Source organism: Lycium barbarum, chromosome 8 (genome assembly GCF_019175385.1).
Source record: "Lycium barbarum isolate Lr01 chromosome 8, ASM1917538v2, whole genome shotgun sequence".
NCBI classification, from domain to species: Eukaryota; Viridiplantae; Streptophyta; class Magnoliopsida; order Solanales; family Solanaceae; genus Lycium; species Lycium barbarum.
In genome coordinates, this window is record NC_083344.1 from 110,738,148 (window position 1) to 110,761,727 (window position 23,580).

The 23,580-nt window shown below is 35.9% G+C and overlaps 2 protein-coding genes across 6 annotated transcripts; one reads left to right on the forward strand and one right to left on the reverse strand.

The window, feature by feature from the left end:
• Positions 1 to 8,745: 8,745 nt before the first annotated feature.
• On the forward strand, positions 8,746 to 18,314 carry LOC132606687 (calcium-dependent protein kinase 4). Of its 4 annotated transcripts, none has more exons than XM_060320286.1 (11): positions 8,757 to 8,929; positions 9,035 to 9,134; positions 9,882 to 10,272; positions 10,861 to 11,256; positions 11,939 to 12,082; positions 12,159 to 12,311; positions 13,057 to 13,172; positions 13,358 to 13,525; positions 14,161 to 14,385; positions 15,605 to 15,754; positions 17,940 to 18,314. In XM_060320286.1, the coding sequence occupies exons 3-10, from the start codon at positions 9,957 to 9,959 to the stop codon at positions 15,725 to 15,727; spliced, it is 1,641 nt and encodes a 546-aa protein (XP_060176269.1). In that variant the 5' UTR covers positions 8,757 to 8,929; positions 9,035 to 9,134; positions 9,882 to 9,956; the 3' UTR covers positions 15,728 to 15,754; positions 17,940 to 18,314. The 4 variants fall into 4 exon arrangements, with proteins under 4 accessions (XP_060176271.1, XP_060176269.1, XP_060176270.1 ...); XM_060320287.1 differs by having other exon boundaries at positions 9,076 to 9,134; XM_060320285.1 differs by lacking the exon at positions 9,035 to 9,134.
• Positions 18,315 to 18,997: 683 nt separating this feature from the next.
• Positions 18,998 to 23,135, reverse strand: LOC132606686 (uncharacterized). Of its 2 annotated transcripts, XM_060320283.1 has the most exons (5): positions 22,798 to 23,131; positions 21,822 to 22,243; positions 21,357 to 21,566; positions 19,558 to 19,758; positions 18,998 to 19,264 (listed from the first exon to the last, which is right to left on the reverse strand). In XM_060320283.1, the coding sequence occupies exons 1-5, from the start codon at positions 23,033 to 23,035 to the stop codon at positions 19,226 to 19,228; spliced, it is 1,110 nt and encodes a 369-aa protein (XP_060176266.1). In that variant the 5' UTR covers positions 23,036 to 23,131; the 3' UTR covers positions 18,998 to 19,225. The 2 variants fall into 2 exon arrangements, with proteins under 2 accessions (XP_060176266.1, XP_060176267.1); XM_060320284.1 differs by lacking the exon at positions 18,998 to 19,264 and having other exon boundaries at positions 19,701 to 19,840; positions 22,798 to 23,135.
• Between the last annotated feature and the right edge of the window lie 445 nt (positions 23,136 to 23,580).

The following is a 23,580-nucleotide window of genomic DNA, read 5'->3' on the forward strand; positions in this document are numbered from 1 at the left end:
CAATAACAGAATAATTTTGCAACTTTTTATTGGGTGGGGACTATCAATGTCTATTCCAATGAACATAGACGCCTTTTTTGATTAAGACACCACTTACCCTGTCGTGGGCCATAAACTTTTTTGACCTCTGCCCCCGCGCCCTTGCAGCCAATCTCAGGTCCACAACCTTATTCTTTAGTAACTTTTGGACTGCTTTTTCTGAATCTAAGGCTTTCGTAACTAGAATATGACTAGACATACCTGTAGCGATGTAGTTTATTCTTGGATGTACATTAGGGGTTTTCCATGATTAGAGTCAGTGGCAGATTCAAGATTTTCACTCATGAATTTGAAAAAAATTATAAAAGCTATATATAAAAATAATGTAGTTTATTCATGGATATACATTAGGGGTTTTCCTGTTGGGTTTTTTGATATTGGTGAATGGGAAATGATGGGATGAAAAGTGAAGGGAATATAAAAGGTCCCTTTTTGCTTTGGGAAATGTAAAAGGTTCCTTGTGCTTTGGTTAAAGCATCTGTCCCACATAGAAGCATTTAAGCAATATAAGAATGAAGTCGAAAACCAACTAAATAAAAAGATAAAAATGATTAGAAGTGATAGGGGTGGAGAATACGAATCTCCTTTTGCAGAGATATGTTTAGAATATGGAATTATTCATCAAACCACTGCCCCCTACACACCACAATCCAATGGAGTTGCGGAAAGGAAAAATCGGACATTGAAAGAAATGATGAATGCTTTACTAATAAGTTCCGGTTTACCGCTGAGCTTGTGGGGGAAAGCTATCCTTACAGCTAACCGAATACTCAACAGAGTGCCCCACAGCAAAACACAATCCATTCCATATGAACTATGGAAAGGAAGAAAACCCAACTTGAAATATTTCAAAGTGTGGGGGTGTTTAGCAAAAGTACAAGTTCCTTTACCTAAAAGGGTAAAAATCGGACCAAAAACTGTGGATTGTGTTTTTATTGGATATGCTACAAACAGCAAAGCTTGTCGGTTTTTGGTTCACAAATCCGACAATCCCGAAATTCATGTTAATACGGTAATTGAATCAGATAATGCTGAATTCTTTGAAAATATTTATCCGTATAAAATTGAATGTGAGTCGTCAAGTGAAAGATCTAAACGACCGCGGGAAGAACCAAAGGAAAGTACACCAAGTGAAAAGGATCCAAGGCGTAGCAAACGTCAAAGGACATCTACTTCCTTTGGACCAGATTTTGTGACATTCTTGCTTGAAAATGAGCCTCAAACATTTAAAGCAGCGATGTCTTCTTCTGATTCAGCATTTTGGAAAGAGGCAGTCAATAGTGAGATTCAATCAATCTTAGATAACCACACATGGGAAGTGGTTGATCTTCCTCCTGGAAACAAGCCTTTAGGTTCTAAATGGATTTTTAAAAGGAAAATGAAAGCTGATGGCACTATTGACAAATATAAGGCAAGACTTGTAGTCAAAGGTTATAGACAAAAAGAAGGCCTTGATTATTTTGACACATACTCGCCTGTAACAAGAATAACGTCCATTCGGGTGTTAGTGGCTCTGGCAGCCGTGTATGGTCTTGAAATTCACCAAATGGATGTTAAAACAGCTTTCTTAAATGGTGATTTGGAGGAAGAAATTTACATGGAACAACCCGAGGGTTTTGTGGTTCCTGGTAAAGAAAAGAAAGTCTGCAAACTTGTAAAGTCGCTTTATGGACTTAAACAAGCACCCAAACAATGGCATGCTAAATTTGACCAAACCATGTTGGCAAATGGCTTTAAAATCAATGAGTGTGATAAATGTGTTTACATTAAAAACACTCCAGGTCACGAAGTCATTGTTTGTTTGTATGTTGATGACATGCTGATAATGAGCAAAGAAATGGCAGATATAAATGCTACAAAGCGCATGCTGGCTAGCAAATTTGATATGAAAGACTTAGGAGTTGCTGATGTAATCTTAGGAGTCAGAATTCATAGAACTCCACAAGGTATAGCATTATCACAGTCTCACTACATAGAGAAAGTACTTGACAAGTTCAAGTACTTGGATTTCAAGATTGCCAGAACTCCAATTGATGTGAGTTACGCACTTCAAAAGAATGAAGGTGAAAGTAAATCACAAGGGGACTATGCGAGAGTGTTGGGAAGTCTGATGTATATCATGAATTGTACACGACCAGATATAGCATGTGCCATTAGCAAACTGAGTCGGTTTACAAGTAATCCCAATTACACACATTGGATGGCAATGAAACGAGTTTTGGGGTATCTGAAACATACTCAAGACTATGCTTTGCATTATAATAAATATCCCGAAGTGATTGAGGGATATAGTGATGCAAATTGGATCACTGGATCGTCTGAAGTTAAATCCACGAGTGGGTATGTTTTCACAATTGGGAGTGGAGCAGTGTCTTGGAAATCATCCAAACAGACTTGCATCGCCCGTTCCACTATGGAATCTGAATTCATAGCTTTAGACAAGGCCGGTGAAGAAGCTGAATGGCTCCGGAATTTCTTAGAAGATATTCCATTCTGGCCCAAACCTTTGGCTCCTATATGTATACATTGTGACAGTCAAGCATCAATAGGAAGGGCAGGGAGCGTAATGTATAACGGAAAATCTCGTCACATACGACGAAGACACAATACCGTTAGACAACTCCTCTCTAGTGGCGTTATCACGATTGACTATGTAAAGTCAAGAGATAACGTAGCGGATCCGCTTACAAAAGGCTTATCTAGAGAGGGAGTTAGTAGATCATCAATGGGAATGGGGTTAAGGCCGAGGACAAGTCATCATGGCGGTAACTCTACCTAGCAGACTGGAGATCCCAAGAACTAGGTTCAAAGAGATCAAACAAAGTTATGACTGACGGTTCAACATTGTCAAACAACTCAACCCATTCTCGGATGAAGACAATGTTCAGAAATAAGGATAAAACTTTATGGCTTGTTAATGAGTTAATAAAACATTAAAATTTTTAATGATTATCTAAATCTGGCAGTGTATGACCAGATAATGTGGCTATAAGACCACATGTTTAGAAATCACCTATGTGAGTGTTAAGTGTAAGCCGCTTTAAAAGGGAATGATAGTGAAGGCCCATTCTCTATGCACTCATGAAACCAGGCGGTGTTCATGGCTGAAACGAACACAACCGTGAGAACCATAAATGGTTGAAGGTTGATTGTGTGATTTATGTTGTCTAGGTATACAACAAAGTTCGACGGTTCAAAGATATCAAATCTACCGATTGATCGAGTATATCCGATGTAAGTTCACTACGGAAAGTTCAAAGGGAAACCTACTTATCCAGATGCAGTCAATCTTCGCTTGTATATCACACTTGTCCGCGCATTCTTTTATATTATGGCCATTCCCCATTCATGTGGGGGATTGTTGGGTTTTTTGATATTGGTGAATGGGAAATGATGGGATGAAAAGTGAAGGGAATATAAAAGGTCCCTTTTTGCTTTGGGAAATGTAAAAGGTTCCTTGTGCTTTGGTTAAAGCATCTGTCCCACATAGGAAAAAGAGAGAAAAAGAGAGGTGTACATATTACATTACACCTTCTCTAGTTGCTAAAAGGGTTGAGGGGGAAAGGACCCCACGCGCCGTCGTCGTCGCTCGCTCGGCTCGGCTTCGGCTTTGGCTTTGGATTTGGATTTGGTCAAATGATTTGATTGATAATCTTTTTGGACCAAAATTCTTTTAAATTTTAATTTAATTAATTATTTCCAGATTCTGACCCGTTAGTGACCCGGATCCGCGTGTCTGACCCGCGACCCGTTTCTCCCCGGATTAATTTAAATTTCCCTCCGTTTTTTTTTTTTAAACGTACATTTTCTGAAAGGTTGCAACCCTTTCTGAAAAGGTGCAAACCTTTTCCCAACCAGTGCGTTAATGGCTATAAATTCCAGTTAATATTCAGATTATTACTTACGAATTTTTCTGAAATCCTCTATTCTTCTACTCTTCTTACAAGTTTTCTTTTCTGTGTGATATACTGCCATTGAGTGGTTCGTCGCTACCAGAATTTGGAGTACTACTATTTTGGTAAGATAATCGTTCTATCCTGGGAGGGGATATTCCATCAACCTCGAGTACTGTGAGGGGAATAATTTCCTTAAGGACACACTTTGAACTAAGTGGGCTCGATTATGTTCTGAATATATTTTTTTTTTAACACTGTTTCTGTTCATTTGTCCATTTTCTGTAATTTACTGGTTTTTAGTTTTTACATATTGTGTAATCTGCTTTTACTAAGTGTTTTATAGATTCAGAAACTTTATTTAGACTTATACAGATTATTTTTAAAGAACATTTCCATGATTAGGGCCAGTAGCTGATTCAAGATTTTCACTCATGGATTTGAAAAAAATCATAAAAGCTATATATAAAAATAATGTTATCCCTAGAAATTAAACCTAAGACGCTAGAGACAATTTTGAATACCTAGACCGCTTGAGCTAACATTCTGCATTTGTTCAGAGTATTTAAAAGTTATTATATGTACACCAGCACAAAAAATTTACCCTATGTATACAATGTAATTGTTTGCCTCTAAATTCGCCCCTGATTAGGACGGAATAAAATATCTACCCACCAGCATCTATTTATAAATTTTTCCCTTTAAAAAATTATATCCTATATCTTTGAAATAAATGTATAATTCACATTTTGTTTCCATAGAAATATATAACGTACATACATACTGAATATACCGCTTGAAAGTTGGAAGGTTATGTCAAGATTTGCTTGGGGTAAAGTAGAGCCTACCATTATCACACTTTTTAGGTTGAATCTTGTTCAGTGAATCCTATTGGTGGTCACACTTAGCTTGGTGGCCATCCATTGTATAGTGCAAAATACTCGGTGAATATCCAAATTCATGTTTTGGAGTTTTGCCAAAAGCATCTGACAAATCACTGCTTCGGAAATGCCACATCTGGACTGTTTGAATTATTTATATGTAGCTACAGGAGACAAATCTGGCTTTGTGTTGTTTCGAGGCAATGCAACATTTGGACTGCTTTAACATACTGGCCTGTATTTTTAATCAAATCGAATCTTCATAGTATAAGGTGTATACTATTTTATGCGTCTAGATTTGATTAAACATTAGGGTAATTCGCACGAATGCTCCTACCTTGGGTGGCCTTTAATTTTTGACCCTCAAATTACTAGTGTTTAATTTTTATCCTTCAACACTTTAAATAATAAAAAAAAGTGATCAGCCACACTCTCATTTAGTCGATCTTGATAGTCCGAGTTTACTATTCAACGTCCCCCGACCCCTAGTTGTACACAGTAAAATGTACCGGAGAAGGGGAACTCCTAAAAAAAGCACCATTAGACGGGGCTTTTCTCCCAAACATCTCCTTCTGCCTGATATATATATAAAAAAACAATTCGGCCTACCCGTCTAATTTTGCAAGGCATAATTTAATAGAAACTTTGCCTTGTCCGGTATAGTTTTTGTAGGAATTAAATTTTTCGGCATTAGTTGTGGAGTAACTAATTCGTTCGGCAGTCGGCACTACACAAGTTATGCCGGACAAGGCAAAGTTTCTCTAAACTTATGCCTTGCGAATTAGTTACTACACAACTTATGCCAGAAATTTAATTCCTACGGAAACTCTGTCGGACAAGGCAAAGTTTCTATAAAAATATGCCTTACGAAACTTTATTTTTGGTAAGAAAACAATGAATTCATCGCCTCTGCTGGAGATCGAATCCAAAAATTTTGATTTCGTAGACCAACGAATAAGGGTACTTTGACCCACAGATTTTTATTAAATGAGAAGCATGGGCAAATAATTGTTAAACATTGAGTGTAAAGTGTTTTTGAATCTTGTTATTTAAGCTAAAGATGTGTATAATAGCCTGTTTTACCGGTTTTTGAAGAGTCAAAAGTGCATATCTTTTTTTTTATTTTAAAGAGTTGGAAAAAGATAAATGACTTTGAATAGTAATAAAATCTATTTTTTTAGAAGTTTGCGAATTGCCCTTCTTTTGGGGTGATCTTTAACTTTTGCCCCTCAAATTGGTGGTCTTTAATTTTTGTCCTTTTGTCTAAAACCCACGAGTTTCGGATTCAAACTCCCGCTCAGTCAAAATTTTTAAGAAAATTCACAAGGCAGAGTTTGAATTTCGCTCTGCCTCCTCCGGCAGACTTTGCCTTGAGGTATGTATTTTATTTTTTTACTTTTCAAGGCAAATTTTTAGTTATGCCTTAAGGAAAAGTTCCGCCTTATGGGGCATACTTTTAGTTATGTCTTATGGGTAACTAAAACTATGCCCCATAAGGCGGAACTTTTCCTTAAGGCATAACTAAATGTTTGTCTTATAAGGCAAAGTCTATGTCTTATGGAAAAGTTCTGCCTTATAGGACATACTTTTGGTTATGCCTTAACTAAAAGGTTGCCCCATAAATCATAACTAAACTATTCCTTAAGGAAAAGTTCTGCCTCATGGGACAGACTTTTAGTTATGTTGGATCCGGCATAACTTTAATTTTTCCTTAAGGAGTATATGCTAGATTCGGCATACACGCCTGATATTTGGCACAAATATCTAGATTTAGTGTCATTTACACTTTACTTCTAGCACTTTCATCGCAGTTTTGAATGCGAATTGTTGTATATGAGCTTATGTTGGTATGTTTATATGAATAGGTACAACAATGACCAATGAAGGGTATTCGGGGCAGTTTTGAGTGATCCCGAGGCTATGTACGTCGATTGAACGTTGCGAAGGAAGTTCTGCCGGAGATCCCGCAACCAGAAGACTCCCTTTTCCAGGATCTCTCACTCGTTCAGGGTAGCACTTGAAGGCAAAATCTGATCACCAAAGAGTCTCATGCGCTGGCCATGCGCCGCACAGCCAGCGCACAAAAACACCATTCCTGAATCTCAGATAGACCATGCGTTAATCATGCGCCGCACAAGAAGAACAGAAAAGGAGGTTATGCGCTGGCCATGCGACGCACAGCCAGCGCACAAGCGGCGTCAGTTGTCCTATTTAGATCGGGATTGGGCCCACTTATCTGATATTTGCCCTAGCTTATAAATAACCGTTTTTACATTAGAAGAGAGGACTTTGGACCTAGAGAGAGTAGGAGCCGCCGTGGAGGCCGGAGATTATTGGGTTTACTCTTTTCTTCTCCTTATTACTAGTTTGTATATTTTCTTTGAATGATTTGTTGTTTTTCCTCTATGTTTATGTGGAGCTAAACTTCTCGTTCTAGGGTTGTGGTAAATCATGATTATTGATGTTTGGTGATTATTTCTTATCTTAATATGAGTTGTGAGTTTGATTGCTTCTTTAATTCTGTTAATAATTGCTTGATTGTTTGGCCAACAGTTAGGTTCTATCGACTATCTAATATACATGCTTGGGAAAGATGTTGTTAGATTAGAGAAGGATTAAAGAGGGCGTGATCTGATTATCCCTACAGTTGGGCTAGGATTTGTGGCTAAGATAGGAATATACCTAGGCGTCGCGTATAATTAAATACCATAAACGAATTGCGTTCTTAACAAGTCAATTCCATAGGAATATAGGCGGCAAACTGTTTTGAATAGGCGAGTAGTAGTTCGGGAGAATACTACGAGAGTTAATAATCTGGTAAATTAGCAGTCGTCAATAATTCGTATTAAAGGGAAATAGTTCGAAAACTCAACAGGATTGGTGAACCAACTGCAACCCTGGAACATTCGTCTCATTGATAATAATAAAACCCGCTCTTTCTTTGTTGAAGTTCACTATTTGTCTCTTTTATCTTCAATTAATTTATAATCACAATCTTCGAATTTCATCTCTTGTATAGATAATTTGGATAGTTTAATTTAGTTGACGATTAATCATAACTCCCTGTGGGTTCGACATCCGATTTCTAAAATCACTATATTACTTGTACGACTACGTCTACTTGCGTGTGCGTTTGGACGCAACAACGCCCCCCAGCCCTGCTTTGCGAAATTATTTTTTATTTTATGCCTGAGCGGGGGTTCAAACCCAGAACCTCGGGTATTCGTCCACCTTTTCAAGCGAAGGACAAAACTTAAAAACCACAAATATGAAGGACAAAATTTAAAGACCACTCCAAAAGAAGGGCAATCCGCGCAAAAAAATGTTTTAAAACATAGCTTCTACCCTAAAGCATTTTTTGAAATCTTGGCCCATAAAAAATCACTGTTCTACATTGACAAAAATTAATTAGCTAAACATAAATCATTTTTTTGGGCGGATTGTCCTTCTTTTGGGGTGGTCTATAATTTTTGCCCTCTCAAATTGTTGGTCTTTAATTTTTGTCCTTTGCTTAAAAAGTAGGCCAAAAATATTCCGAGATTCTGCGTTCGATCCCGCTCAGTAAAATAAAATAAATAATTTCGCAAGCCTTATGCAACAGACTTTGCCTTAAGACATAACTAAAAGTCTGTCTTATAAAGCTAAATTAGATTAGATTAACTCAATGTTTTAAGATGAAAATTTATATATTTGAACACTACATGAAAAGTATTATAAGTTGCAACTTTTCTCATATTAATTTTGTGAAAAAAATACTTTTTAAAATATTGATTCAATGTTCATACAGTTTGAATCTCGAAAAACTAAAAGTATCACATAAATTGAGACAGAGACAGAAAAAATAGTAAACAACTTGATTAAAACTATAAAAAGACGAACATTCTTTTTTAATCACAAGGGAGAGTAATCCAATGAATTAAAATAGGTTAGAGTGCATGTACTACTATATTTTATATTTAATTGAAGGTGACCAATGTTTTAGTTGGACCTCCATTTACTCTCTTTCTCCTCCTTCCTCTCGTCTTCCTCTCCATAATATCATTCCTGTTTTCCTCTTCTTTCAATTTCTTTTCCCTTTTTCTTTCAGATCTACTCTCCATTGCATGTTTTTTCTATGTAAGTTTTTTTTTTTTTCTATATTGCTCAAATTCATTAAAGCAAATTTCTCCATTTATTTCTCTCTTGATCCGATTCCAAAACATTCTATATTCTTCATTTCAGTTTCTTCGCAAATCCTTTAAATTGCAACGTTTTTTTCCCAGTTTATTGAAGAAATAAATATCAAAACATTTGTGGATGACAATTGACAAAAGAGTTAAAAGTATGTTTCTCTGTGTTGCACCAATTCATTAAGCTAATTTCTCCATTTTGTTTCGCTCTGGAAAATATTTTATTCATAAACTCTATTATATGAATGAAAATAACTAGCTAATTATAACAGTACGAAACAGAAAAACCTATTCGTATCTAAATTAATTATTTTTTCTCAACACGATCTGATTCGAAAACGTTCTATGTTGTTCATTTCAGTTTCTTCGCAAATTCATTAAATGACCTTTTGTTTTGTTTTTTCCAGCTTATTGAAGAAAAAGAAAACAAAACATTTGTGGATGACGAAAGTATTATAACATGAATTTGATTATAAATCCTAATTATACATGAATTAAAATACCAAATTCTAACTAATTTTGTTTCCTACAACTTTGAATTATTTTTTCCCAAAATTCTATGTTGTTCATTTCATCAGTTTCTTCACAAATTCTGTTACCTGACTCTGTAATTTCTCCTTTTTTTTTTCAGCTTATTGAAGGAAAAAAAAAACATTTGTGGCTGACGAAAACATTACAACATAAATTTGACTATAAATTCTAGCTAGACATAAATTAAAATACCATATCTTAACTAATTTTCGTTTCCTACAATTTTCAATTATTCTTTTCCGACATTCTAGGTTATTCACAAAATTATTCTTTTCCAACATTCTAGGTTGTTCATTTCAGTTTCTTTCGTAAATTCATTTACCTGACTGTGTAACTGCCCTTTTGTTTGTTTGTTTTTTGTTTTCCAGCTTATTGAAGAAAAAGTTATCAAAACACTTGTAGATGACGAATGCTTTATCTGAGTGTGACATTGTGATTGTTTGATGGGCAATACATGCCGTGGATCTATAGGAGGAAAAACATTTACGGGCTATAATCAGCCCGAAGATAGTTTAAACTCCAATCTCAACCCTTCATCTGGCAATTCATATTCTTCATCAGACAATTATTCTCCCAAAAAGGAAACTTCACTTTCCCTTGTTAGTCCTAGAAAAGCCAGTATGAATCGTTCAGGAAGTAATCAGGCTTATTATGTAATGGGACATAAGACCCCTAACATTCGTGATCTTTACACTTTGGGACGTAAGTTAGGACAAGGACAGTTTGGTACCACTTATTTATGCACTGAGAATTCTACAGGTTGGTGGTCAATTGAACACCCTTCGTAAAAAATTAATTATACTGTTTATATAGAAAATATTACTCCCTCCGTCCCAATTTATGTGATAAAGCTTGACTATGTGAAAACTTGAAATTTTGTGGTCCAAAACAAGCCTTAAATATTTGCGTGACTTTAAAGTTAAATTGTTTCTAGATATAGAATTGTGACATTATTTTTGGGACAAACTAAAAAGGGAAGTGTGTCACATAAATTGTAGGTCAAAAATTACTTTTTATAGATATATACTCCCTTTGTCCCAATTTATGTGATACTGTTTGAGTTTCGAGGGTCAAACATCTTTATTTTGACTGTGAATTCAGACATACAATCTTTGAAGTTTTTTGAAAAATAATTTACATATTTAGAAACTACATAAAAAGTAGTACTATAAGTCACAATAATTAACAATTTAAAACATATAAAGGACATGAATTATGAATAAATCGCGGTCAAAAGATTTTCTTCTTTGGCTCTCGAAATCCGAATTGTATCACATAAATTGGGACAGAGGGAGTATTAAATTTCGAACATCTTTAGTAAAATTTCTGACTTTGCCACTGCTACAGGTGCTGAGTACGCTTGTAAATCTATTTCGAAGAGAAAGTTGATTTCAAAAGAGGATGTTGAGGATGTTAGAAGGGAAATTCAGATAATGCATCATTTGTCTGGTCATAAGAATATTGTTACCATTAAGGGAGCTTATGAGGATCCTTTATATGTTCATATTGTTATGGAGATATGTAGTGGTGGTGAATTGTTTGATCGTATTATTCAACGAGGTCATTATAGTGAGAGAAAGGCAGCTGAATTGACTAAAATTATTGTTGGGGTTGTTGAGGCGTGTCATTCACTTGGCGTTATGCATAGAGATTTAAAACCTGAGAATTTCCTGTTGGTTAATAAGGATGATGATTTCTCTCTTAAGGCCATCGATTTTGGACTCTCTGTTTTCTTTAAGCCAGGTAAATGATGTTTCAGCTTAGCTTTCTGGTCTTACTTTGTTTTGTTGGTATGTTAATTATTCTTGTTTTAGAATACAGCTAGTCTTCCTTTAATTCATGCATTATCTTATTGGATAATAAGTAATGCAATGTTTTGTTATTAAGTTGGTCTTTTATTTCCCTCAAGAATGGTTTGTGCATGCTTGTCTTAATGACTCTCTGTTGAGATTTTCGCGGCTGTATTCTAAGTCGATGCTGGAACCATTATTAGTTTCTAAGTTGATGCTGGAACCATTACTAAAGTGCGTTCTTGGAGATGCTCTTATATATATATATCCCTAACTAGTCACTCTTTGGGAGATCAGTAATACTCACGCCGTTTCAATTTGTTTGTTTTACTTTCCTTTTTAGTCTGTTTCAAAAAGAATGCTACTTTCTATATTCAGTAACTCTGTACACCCAACATTCCACATGCATATTCAAGACCACAAGACTTAAAGGGCATTTTGGTACATTACACATTTTTAGTTTAAGACCACAAGATTCAAAAGTCTTCTTTATTTTCTAAACTCCGTGCCGAGTCAAACTAAGACAAACAAGTTGAAACGGAGAGTATTAGTTTCGGAGACATTGATTTGGTAGCAACTGTTATTCTATCATTTCCTTATATTGTTATGTTGGTATTCCTTGTTTGCTCCTGCAGGCCAAATATTCACAGATGTTGTTGGTAGTCCATATTATGTCGCTCCTGAGGTGCTTTTGAAGCATTATGGTCCCCAAGCAGATGTGTGGACAGCAGGAGTCATACTCTACATACTGCTAAGTGGTGTGCCACCATTTTGGGCAGGTATATCCTCTAATAATTTTATGTATGTTATCAACTTTCTTTCTATCTCCATAAGCTCACAATCTAAACTCTACAGAAACGCAGCAGGGCATATTTGATGCAGTTCTGAAAGGGCACATTGATTTTGACTCAGACCCTTGGCCGTTGATATCTGAGAGTGCAAAAGATCTTATCCGGAAGATGTTGTGCATGCAGCCCTCAGAGCGGTTAACTGCTCATGAAGTATTGTGTATGTTTACCTTATTAAGTGATAGTAACCTTTTGTTTTGTCTATCAGTCGAATATTTTCGTTTTAGCTTCATTTATTCTCCCTGTTAGTGATAATCTGTCTGGTCTTGCTTGATAGTTATTCAGTGGAGAGAGCAGATTTGTAACAATGTCATGAAGCTTTTGTTTATTCTTTCTTAGCAGATTTGTAACAATGTCATGAAGCTTTTGTTTATTCTTTCTTTTGGTGATGAATCTGGGTATTCTTTTTTGATGGTTACTCAATCAAGAGAATCAGATTTTGTACCAATGTCATGCTTTGTCAAAGTTGAATGATTAGGGAACCATGTAAGCTTTGTGATAAAATGTATTGGGTGTAAGACCATGGGAATCCTTCGTGGCTATTAATCTGATTTCTGGGTCCCTGTCATGCTTAGCGTATAAAACTTTATTTTGACTGCAGAGAAAGTTTCTCAGACCTACGTTATAACATGTTCTGATTATGTTTTTGATTGGTACATTATTCTGATTATGTTGGAGCCTTTTCCAGTATCAGGTTATTTACTATTAAACCCTTCTGAATAATTACACAAGTCTAATTGAACAGTTAAATTTGGCCCATCATGACTGGAAAGTATCGATTCGCACTGTTTAAGGTGTATCAAATTGCATCTGTGTAGTATACCTGTGCCTACTTCTAAGTTCTATGACATTAGGCAGGTGAATGAAATAATGTTCATATTACAATATCCTCAAATGTTTTGCAGGCCATCCTTGGATCTGCGAAAATGGTGTCGCTCCTGATAGAGCACTGGATCCTGCAGTACTTTCTCGCCTAAAACAGTTCTCTGCTATGAACAAGTTAAAAAAGATGGCTTTGCGGGTATGTGTTCAAATCTTGTTGTAGATTTATGTGTCAAGAAATACTGTAAAAAGTAGGTCCTTCCATGTCCAATCAAACCAATATACTATCTTTGACAAGCTTTATTGTGTTCCCTCTGGGTTGCTGGAACATGTATTTGAAAATGTGCAACATATTGAAGCTTCACACATTGTTTCTGCTTCCAGGTGATTGCTGAAAGCTTGTCTGAAGAAGAGATTGCTGGTCTGAGAGAGATGTTTAAGGCCATGGATACTGATAGTAGTGGTGCAATTACATTTGATGAACTAAAAGCAGGGTTGAGAAAATATGGCTCTACGTTAAAGGATACGGAGATACGGGAACTTATGGATGCAGTAAGTCTTTATTGCAAAGTGATTAAATAAATATGTTCTCAACATCTTTCTCAAGTTAATAATGATGTGACTATCTGCCAAGGGCAAAATCTTCATCTCTGTAGAATGGCACAAGGTAAAAAGGGCAGCCCAGTGCACTAAGCTCCCGCTATGCGCGGGGTCCGGGGAAGGGCCATAACCACAAGGGTCTATTGTATGCACCCTTACCTTGCATTTCTGTAAGAGGTTGTTTCCACAGCTCGAACCCGTGACATCATGGTCACATGGTAAATTTTATCTGTTTGGAAAGAAGAGAGTTGAATTGGAATTTTGGCTCTTTCCTTTGTTAAATTAATTGAGTACTTTTCTAGCAGCTGAAGCTCATTGGCAAGGTACTCAGCTTTTCTTTTATGTGTGTCAAGTCCCTGAAAGTTGAGGAAACTGTTCGGGCGAAACTGTGACTTGGAACCGCTTCATATGCCTGATTATAAACACCATGATCTTTATTGTACAGTCCCTTGTTTTGAACTTTTGATCCCAATGATTTCTCTGTTGATCTTTCTAGTGTCTCTCAACTCTAAAGATGTGCTTCTATAAGGTTCATGTCTTCCATTATTTGTGTACCTAACTAGCTATTATGTCACTCACAAATTCAGGCTGATGTGGACAATAGTGGAACTATTGACTATGGAGAATTCATTGCGGCAACCGTTCATCTTAATAAATTGGAGCGCGAGGAACATCTCATGGCAGCATTTCAATATTTTGACAAAGATGGAAGTGGTTATATAACGGTTGATGAGGTCCAGCAAGCTTGTGTAGAGCATAACATGACAGATGTTTACTTTGAGGATATTATAAGAGAAGTCGATCAGGATAATGTAAGTCCCTGTTTTAGAACATAAAGTTATCTATTAGTTACTAAATATGAAACTGAAGTGCTTTAATAGTTTACCAGATATCTCTGTGTATTCATTATTGTTTGGACGCATTCCGATTCTTTTCAAAATTATCTTTGAAGATTACGTCATTATTTTATTTGGGCTGATTGCCTAAGCTAAGTCTTCTCAGCCTCTCATTTTTAGTCACACTAACGGAATTATAATTGTGCAAGGATTATAGGATTATTAAAGCGATGAAACATGTAACTCATGCTCACAGATAAACATAGATCCCAAGTGTTTAAAAAAGAATAATTAGTAGATAAAGTAGTAAATTATGTAGTATGAAACTTAGTAGCATCTCTAAGTATTTCAAATCACATAAACTATTGGTTGTCTTTTGATAAGTCCTTCAGGACTGCAGGTTTCTTGAGTGTGAGCGTGCTTGATCAAACTTTTGTAAAGTCAGCTTATTTTGAAAAGTAGTCAAAGTACTTTTCAAGAAAGTACTTTGGAACTGTAGCAGTTGGTTTAGTCAGATCATTCGAGAATCACTGTTGTTAAATATTTGAAAAGTTGTTTGTGTATGGTCAATCTTTACAATAAAGCGCTTTTAAGCGTCAATTTACGAAAAAAGAACATGTACAGATTTCATTTATAATTAATGTTACTTAAAAAGAAAAATGATTTTAATTATTTATCATTAGAGACATTGATGAAGTTTTTCAATTATATTTAACTAAAATAGTTCATCCTTTGTTTAAGATTCGCATAAAGAGAGTTGAGAAGATACTGTCGAAAATCCATGGTGAAGGAGAAGGGGACAATGTTTTAATGGTTGATTTCCTTTTTAAAATCAATAAGGGGTAGTTTTGTAAATAAAATTTATCAATAAGGATATGTAGCTTATTCCCTACATCAGGAAAGCTGCTTTTGCTTTTTCTGTTGTTCAAAAGCACATTTCCATTTTGCCCAAACACCTCAAATCTCCAACAAAAGTGCTTTTAGCTTCCCAAAAGTTTGGCACAAACTCAAATCCTGATCATTCAGTAGATTTTATGCCTCCATGCGCCCCCTTGCAGGCAAAATTCATTGGAGTTTGTGCCTCAATGTGGCACCATGCTATGAGAATTCTCTGTGATTATAATGGTTCTTTTTTGTATTTATAGTTGTCTCTCCTCATATATAATAATCTGTTTCCTGGTGCACTTCTTTCCAGGATGGACGAATTGATTATGGAGAATTTGTTGCTATGATGCAAAAAGGAAATCCATGTGTAGGGAGACGAACAATGCGAAATAGTCTAAATTTGAGCATGAGAGATGCACCGGGAGCTCATTAGCTTCTCAGACGGACACATCTCTAGTAGGTATATTTCTGCCCCTTTTCTTTTGAAACAATAACCTTTTTTCTGGACGCTCAGAACTTATGACAATTAGGAACTTATACCACGTGATAATTAAAGTGCATCATTTTACTTCATGCCTTGTATTTGGTGTACTTACCAAAAATCTTAAAATGTTCTTTTCTACTGAAAACTAAATTGGAAAGGCATGTATCCATTTTACATTAACTTTTGGATTTGAGTCTTTTCCTCTACCAAAGATCTTTTCCCCTTCAGCAGAAGTAATTTGTGCACTATGGTTATGCTGTCCCACGTAAAATTGTAAAATGACTGGGTTGATTTTTGGGGTTGAGATCTGAAAGAAGGAAGAAGAAACATTAGTGAAAGCTTCTTATTGACAATTGATTAGCAATGTAAAAGAGCGGCTGGTTTTACACTATTTGCAATGGCTCTCATATTGAGGAATTCTGTCTAGTGGCATTTGATTACAAAGTCCCTTGACAATTGCATAAATGACTAGAACTTGTTTTTCAATTGGCAGTGGTCCATGTTGTGGTTGTTTTGTTTCTTCTGTCAGCCTTGCACCTCCTTTGAGTAATACTTGAGTTGCAACATCAAGGTTTGATATAGGAGTTACTAGGGCCAAAGTCTGCCAGCTATCCTGTTTGGTTATTCACTATATTGTAGTGTAAAACTACGAAGAAAGTTTGATTGAACCTTAAAAGTTCAGTGAGGTGTATGTTTTAATCTGATGGGCTTCTTAATTACGTGATTATAATGTTTTCAGTATCCCAATTTGGACATTCGACTGAAGTGACCATGATCTGATCAGTATTGTTAGACCTATGGTTTTGTTTAGTTGACTTGAAACGATGACAATGTGGAGCTCATAATTGGACTGGGAAAGGAAGAGGTTTGGGAAATAGGTCGGAAATCAGTTAGTGAGGAGAGTCTTCTGGGCTGTATCTAAGTTAATATGTTTCATTTTAAAGTTGGAGAACAAAATTGCACAGTTCAGACCAAGGATCATGCAATATGAGAATGCATCAACAAAAGGAAGATACAGTGAAGATGGGACTATAGGCCTGAGATTGGCTTGTTTTCATCTTAGGCTGTATTCACTGCCCTCTTGCCAAAAAAGAAAAGTCTATTGGTTTTTCTCTCAGTAGTGGATTATTTGAAATATAACATCCTGCATCATCCAGATTTGCAACTTAACATGCTTGGTGGAGCATTCATGAGACCAGGAGGTATGAGTGAGAATTTGAGAGTAAAATCCATGTGGTTCTAGGTTTCTACAGAATATATATTAGTGAGGCATCACAAAACTTGGTGGTTTGGTGAACGGTTTTGTTTGATCTTGAAGATCTGCTCATGAATATGCTCCGAAACGTATGATGGCATGAATTAGTTGCATGTTGTAAATTGATTTTGATGTAATTCTTAAGGTCCTTTGATGGCTTCATTGGAACAAATAGGAAAACAGTTGGATCATATAGTTGTAAAGAAAAGGCTATAGATGCAGCAACAATCATACTTTTTGGTTTTGGGTCCGGACAGAGGTAGAGCGTGGGGTTAAGTCGAGCTAAGAGGGGACGTATCTCTTTACTATGGTTCGTGCAGGGAAAGAGAGTTGGGAAGTAGATTTATGAATTCAGTAGAAATTCATGCTTTCCTTGTAAGTGGATGCAGCAAATTGGTGTTTTGAGACGTACATCCAGTTCTTTCTTAGATTGCACCTTCTATCATGCATTTGAATATTTTCTTTAATAAATACATCTTGAATATTTTCTTAGCCAGTTTCCAAAAAGAGAATGAAAGATTAATGAAAGACGCTCTTGTATTCTTCCTCAACATTGATAGAATTGATAGGTTTACAAGTTTCAATGAGAGCACTAAATTTCCTGCATTTCTTTGAGCCCTCATGGAATTGTTGAGATCCAAGTCCATTTGTTAATTTCTCTTTACAAAAGCGATGAACAATTATCTCCTCTGAAAATCACATAATCTTAAAACTTTCTTAGCTCTCCTAAAAGCAATAACGAATATTAAGTCATGTACTTGTTTGGGTTTTGAAAAAGATGCTTTTATGGATAATTGGACTTGATTGAATCTTGTAGAACATGCTGCATTGCAAAAAAGTGAAGTTTGGTGTTCATCATGTATTCTGCAAAAGAGGATTCTAATTTTGGCACTGGCTAGTTTGCAGGTTGTACAGAAAAGAGACCAGAGGCCATAAACTTTCATGATAACATGGTGACTCCTACCTAATTCTGACAGTAACATCCTGTACCTTCGAGTATGCGTAGAAGAGGATGAGTGAAAGACCTGTCGGACTGCTATATTCTTCGAGCATTCCACGAATTGTTGTGAGCTCTATATATAGTCCTTAGTGTTGAAAATGTTCCCACTAATGTCTTCAAATTAGTTGTGTTCTTTAGTTGAGGCTTCATTCTTGTTTCAAATTGTTAAATTAGGTTGTTTATCTTATCATGTCTTATTCCGTGAATGATTTTTGCCTTTGTACTCGTGTAATTGATGATATTTATTTTGATGCTTGTTTATAGTGATGCTGGTATCCATACATTTTTCTCGATCGAAAGATAATATTAATTTTGTTCAGGGAAGGCATATCATTGGTACATAGCTTTAATAGAGCTCATTAGCAGAGAATGGTTGTCAAAACAACTATGCCTTAATCCCAATCAAATGAGATCGGTTACATGAATTCTTACTCATCATGTCTCACTCCACTTAAGCTTATATCGTTTACTTTTACTTGTTAGGTTTCGTTTTTTTTTAGAGTTAAAGTACATGAATTTTGATCAACAGTTTAAGATGTCGTTTTTCATCATATTAATACAAGAAGAATTTCATCATAGTATTTTTTGTATAGTTTTAGAACATCTAAACTTCAAAATATCGAATTAATCTAATTCAATTTAGTTTCGAAAATTAGTCTAAGTTGACTCCTGAGAAATGAAACGTGATAAGTAAAAGTGAATGGAGAGAAACGTGATAAGTAAAAGTGAATGGAGAGAGTATCATTTTTTTTATGTAGTAAGAAGATTTCACTAAAGTTATCAAGAAGATGCATCGAAAGTTACAGAAGAGTGAGAGAATGTGATTGCTCCTGTAAACAAAACTATACTAGTCTAACACCAGGGAGCTTACACATTCCAAAAAATAGTCACAACTAGTTACAAGAGTGATCTAGCCAACAAAAAAGATAAAGCAAACATTTTGCTTCAAAGACATGATATGAAGTTGAGATCCCATCAAAACATCTGCGATTTCTTTCATATCAGATCAATATCATTTATCTTAGACCAATATTATACAGAGAATGGTTGTCACATGTGAACAAAACTATGTTGAACATACAATTATATACTTCCCGTTCATTAGTTTAATTCTGGGAAAGGGAAATTGAACAGTTGTCTTCTAACTGCTCTGGCCATATGACTGTGCCAATGTTGCAGGTAACTGGCACTATTATGCTGATGCTGCACTTTCACATGCTATAGATATTTCCTGAAGAATAATGAAACATTGAGTGTCACAATGAGCGGGTGCTTGGAAATTGTGATCCATTTAAAAATTGGGTGGTAATACAATATTCAGTATAGCAAGTTTGATCAAGCTATAGAGAATGGCAAACTCCAGTTATTTCAAAATTTAAAAAAAAAAAAAAAAAAAAAGTTGCTCAACTGACACCAGAAGCTAATATTATCAACGATATGGAAGGAGCAAAAGGTTAAAATGAGACTGAAGATAAATAACAATTGTTTTTCCTTTTTGGAAGAAACAATAAGAAAACTACTTACCTTTAACTTCCCATTATCAGAAAATATGCATTTGGACGTCATGGCACGTCCTTTTTCGAACAGCCACCCAACTTCACAGCAAGTTCCGCCACCTGCAATGTCTTTCAAACAACACCAGAGTTGCCTTGGGAGCAAAACAAGCTCTAATTCATCTCTTACTGTCTTCCTGGTGCTGCCATCAACAAGCTCTTGAATAACTTTCTGGCAGAGTAATTCAGAACTCCCCGTTACTTATCCTTCTGATGCTGACATGCTAACATGCTAAAAATTCTTTATCTCTGATCTACCACAGACATTGAAAGTCATTTTTCCAAGATTACTAATTCCTAGAAAGCAAGTCTAATTGCAAGCATCAAACAACTACTACTACTTTAAAAACAGAATAGCTGAAAATTGAAGTCAATAAGATGGTGTATTGGTTGCAGTATTCAATAAGATTAAGGAACCCTTATAAGGTCTCATATCATTTTTAATCGGGCAAGAGTTACAGCCAGTAAAGTTGACATTATATGTTTACGTTAGTATTTTAGATACCAAAGCTCATGAACAGAAGAATGGTGTTCCAGATATTAAAAGTTATTTCTATTGTTTATAATTTTGGTGACTCAAAAGAATAATTGGCTATGCTGCATTTTTTGCCCATATTGGTACCTGAATAATTGAAATTGATCAATTTAGTGGATAGAATTGAAGAACAATGGCCTTAAGGTCAGCTTATTTTTCACTGCAGGCAACAGAGATGTGAAGGATTAAAAGGACTACGTAATGTCGTTCGTCTAGAGCTTCTATATGAAGCATTGGTACAACGGCAGAGAGTTTCAGTTCCCCGAGAACTATCCATGTGCTTTTCCTGAATGTATAGAGAGGTTTCCGAGAATCAATATTGAAGATACCTTCTGCCAATTATGTAGAAGTGATCTGGACACCAATACACTATTACTCACTTGTTTTCACATCACTATTAGTAAATCCCTTTTGGTTTGCGAGATACGTGGCTTTGATCTGGTAGAAATCCAATTCATAGTCAATTAGATTGCTTCGTAAATTAAGAAATGCAGCAAAATGTCACAAATGAGCAATTAGAAAAGGTCTTCTTGGCTATTTGTTTTTTCATTTAGGTTCCTCGAATCTGGTTTCTATGTTCAAAGTTACAGCCTTCCCTGGTTATCTTTGGATGCAAATAACGTATGGGAGGGGTTAGGAAGTCAGGCAAATGGCTAAATGTATGGTAATATTCTCAAGGACAATTCTAAAAACACTTCGTAACCTTGCAGTCTAGGCACATAAATGTGAAAAACTACAATCCTGCTGCCAAATGAAGTTCTTGATGCTCCAAAACCAAGGGGAGAAAGGAAAAAAAGCTACAGTTACAACTATTAGATTGTTTTGTTGCACGATATATTCAGTGCACTGGATATGTGTTCTGTAATGTTAGTCATCTTTGCAAGCATTCGTCAAATTGATAATAGGAGGATGATAGTGTTGAGAGATAACATAATTAAGCAATTACAAAGTGTGATTTCTCTAGCAACTTAAGTTTTAGATGTGTTGATAACGCAACTCAACACGGTACCAGAGCAAGCAAGAGGTCGTGTTCAAATTGCACTCCACCCAAAAAGCATAAAGTATTTCCATATGTTTGCCCATGAAAAAAGAATCAGTTCAACATGTAATGATCATGTTGAAACATAACTATGAAGTAATTCAACACTTTGATTCTTTAATAGTTTAAACTTTTAGTGAGAGGTCAGTCAAACAATTCACCAAATAGGAGATTGGAGAGGTCGGGTAGTGCTTACTTCAGGAGTATTGTCGAAGCTGGAGATAGCATGCTTACCCTCCCAAACACCAGTGACCTGTGCAGGGTCCAAGGCTTGGGTAGAAGCAAATGCGGAATCTTGAATCGCACATCCACCCAACTGATCACCGTTTCGAAACGGCCCATACCAATGCTCGCAAAACACCTTAATGCTTTTCAATACCAGCTTAGAATCTTCAAGGCGCACGATCTGAATCAGAGGTGTCAAATGGGTCAGGTAACGTCAAACTTGGGCGGGTTAAAACGGATTAAATTAATAAGGAATTTTTACACTGTATAGCCGCCCATCAAAATAATAGCCGGCAATTGTATATTTTTGTATATCAATTTACATATACATATAATATACATATTTTATACATAAATGACGTATATTTTTTATATATATGGCTAGCGATTTTAGTGTGTAACTTTCCCAACTAATAAACGGGTCATGATTTTTAACCTGAACAATTCGCACCCTCGACTCATTTTTCCGAGGATCAATCAAACAATGCTCCAACTCCCATGTATTTTCATTGTTATTATTGGACCAGGCAGCCACATAACATCCGGTGGATTGATATGCAAAGGCAGAAACATTGACATCAGTAATATTCCTCTCGTCGATGGTATACCTAGTTGCAGCATCAGCTTCACAGCCAACAGTGGGAAGGAGCTGGATGAACTTGTACATGAAAGAGAAGGAGTCATCCTCATGAGCAAGAGTAGGACATTGAGTTTGCCAATCGAATACCTTCACCTCCCACTCCCTGTATGCTTCAGGGACTACAGATTCTGGTAATTCAATCGGCTCACCATTCTTGGTAAATTCTGCTCCAAATCCATCCCATTCGCCCGATACATTTTTAGCAAACGCAGCCCATCCTTTAAATTCAGAGTCCATACAAGCAAACAAAAGGGAAGTTGTCATAAAATAGACACAACAATCAGGAGGTTGGATGGCAAAATTAGCACTCGAAAATATTACCCGCCCAACCTGCTCAAGTTTGGGTGGATCAATGACCCTCATTTAATAGCTCAACTCATTTTGACGGCTCAATTCAGCTCATCTAAAAATTGAACGGATATATAGCCCAAAAATTACTCATGAAAAATCTTGTCAAAATATTTTCATAAAGACATTCTTTTTATCTGATATGTTAAATACAATAAAGAATTGCTTTTATTTGGTACTTACATTTATAAAATAACAAACAAATAATTAAAACTTAACAAGAATTGGACTAGTTGAGTTGTGACCTGCTTTTTAGTCATTTTTAGGCCAAAACCTGCCAATTTATTAACTCAAATGACTCGCTCATTTATTAACTCTTTAACACATTTAACCTGCACAAATTCAGCCCAATTCGCACATTTAACACCCCTACCAGGAAGAGAGAGAGAATTTTGGTTTCTCATATTGACATTTTTGTGCTTACCGTTAACGGAATTTGGAGGAAGTGATTGGACTTGGATATCAGAGTGCTCAGTTGTCTTTGCTGCCAAGGCGTTTATAGAGATTGGTCTCTTGGAAGTAGTAGTAATAGTAGTATAACTCTCAAGTTTGAATTGTTGAGGCAAGTTTGATACTTTATGTGTAGTGAAAGATGAATGCAATAAGGTTCTGTACTTGGGGCGCACAATCCCATGGGCAGACAGAGCCATAGATCCTGTCATAAACCTGTCTTGCTTTTTGCGTCTGCAGTCCAGTACCACTTTTGGCCTCACACTAGCCTCTTATCTCTCCTTTTTTTTTTCCAAACATTTCCTATCCATTCCTCAATAGGATTTTAGTACATTCTATCTAAGAGAATATTATTTTGGCTTTAACTCGAAATATTTGATAAAGGAATAATCACTAGCACTAATCAAAATTATTACGGGGAAATTTCAATATTGTACAATCCAGCATACAAAATTACATCCATGTAGCCATATTTTCAATTTACATCCGCGTAGTCACTTTTTCATGGTATACAACATTAACCAACAATATACAACTTTATTTACCTACAGTAGACAATGTACTAACCTTGTATGAAAGTGTATAATAATGTATAAGATGTGTTTATACACACTTCTACACTATAAAATTGTATAATAATGTGGATCTGGATAGCAAGATCCGGCTACATTCCAAGCGGATCTGGATAGGAGAGGATGAAGGAGACGACCTTTCCGGCGACTAACGCGGTAAAAAATAAAAATGGGCTAAACCGGGT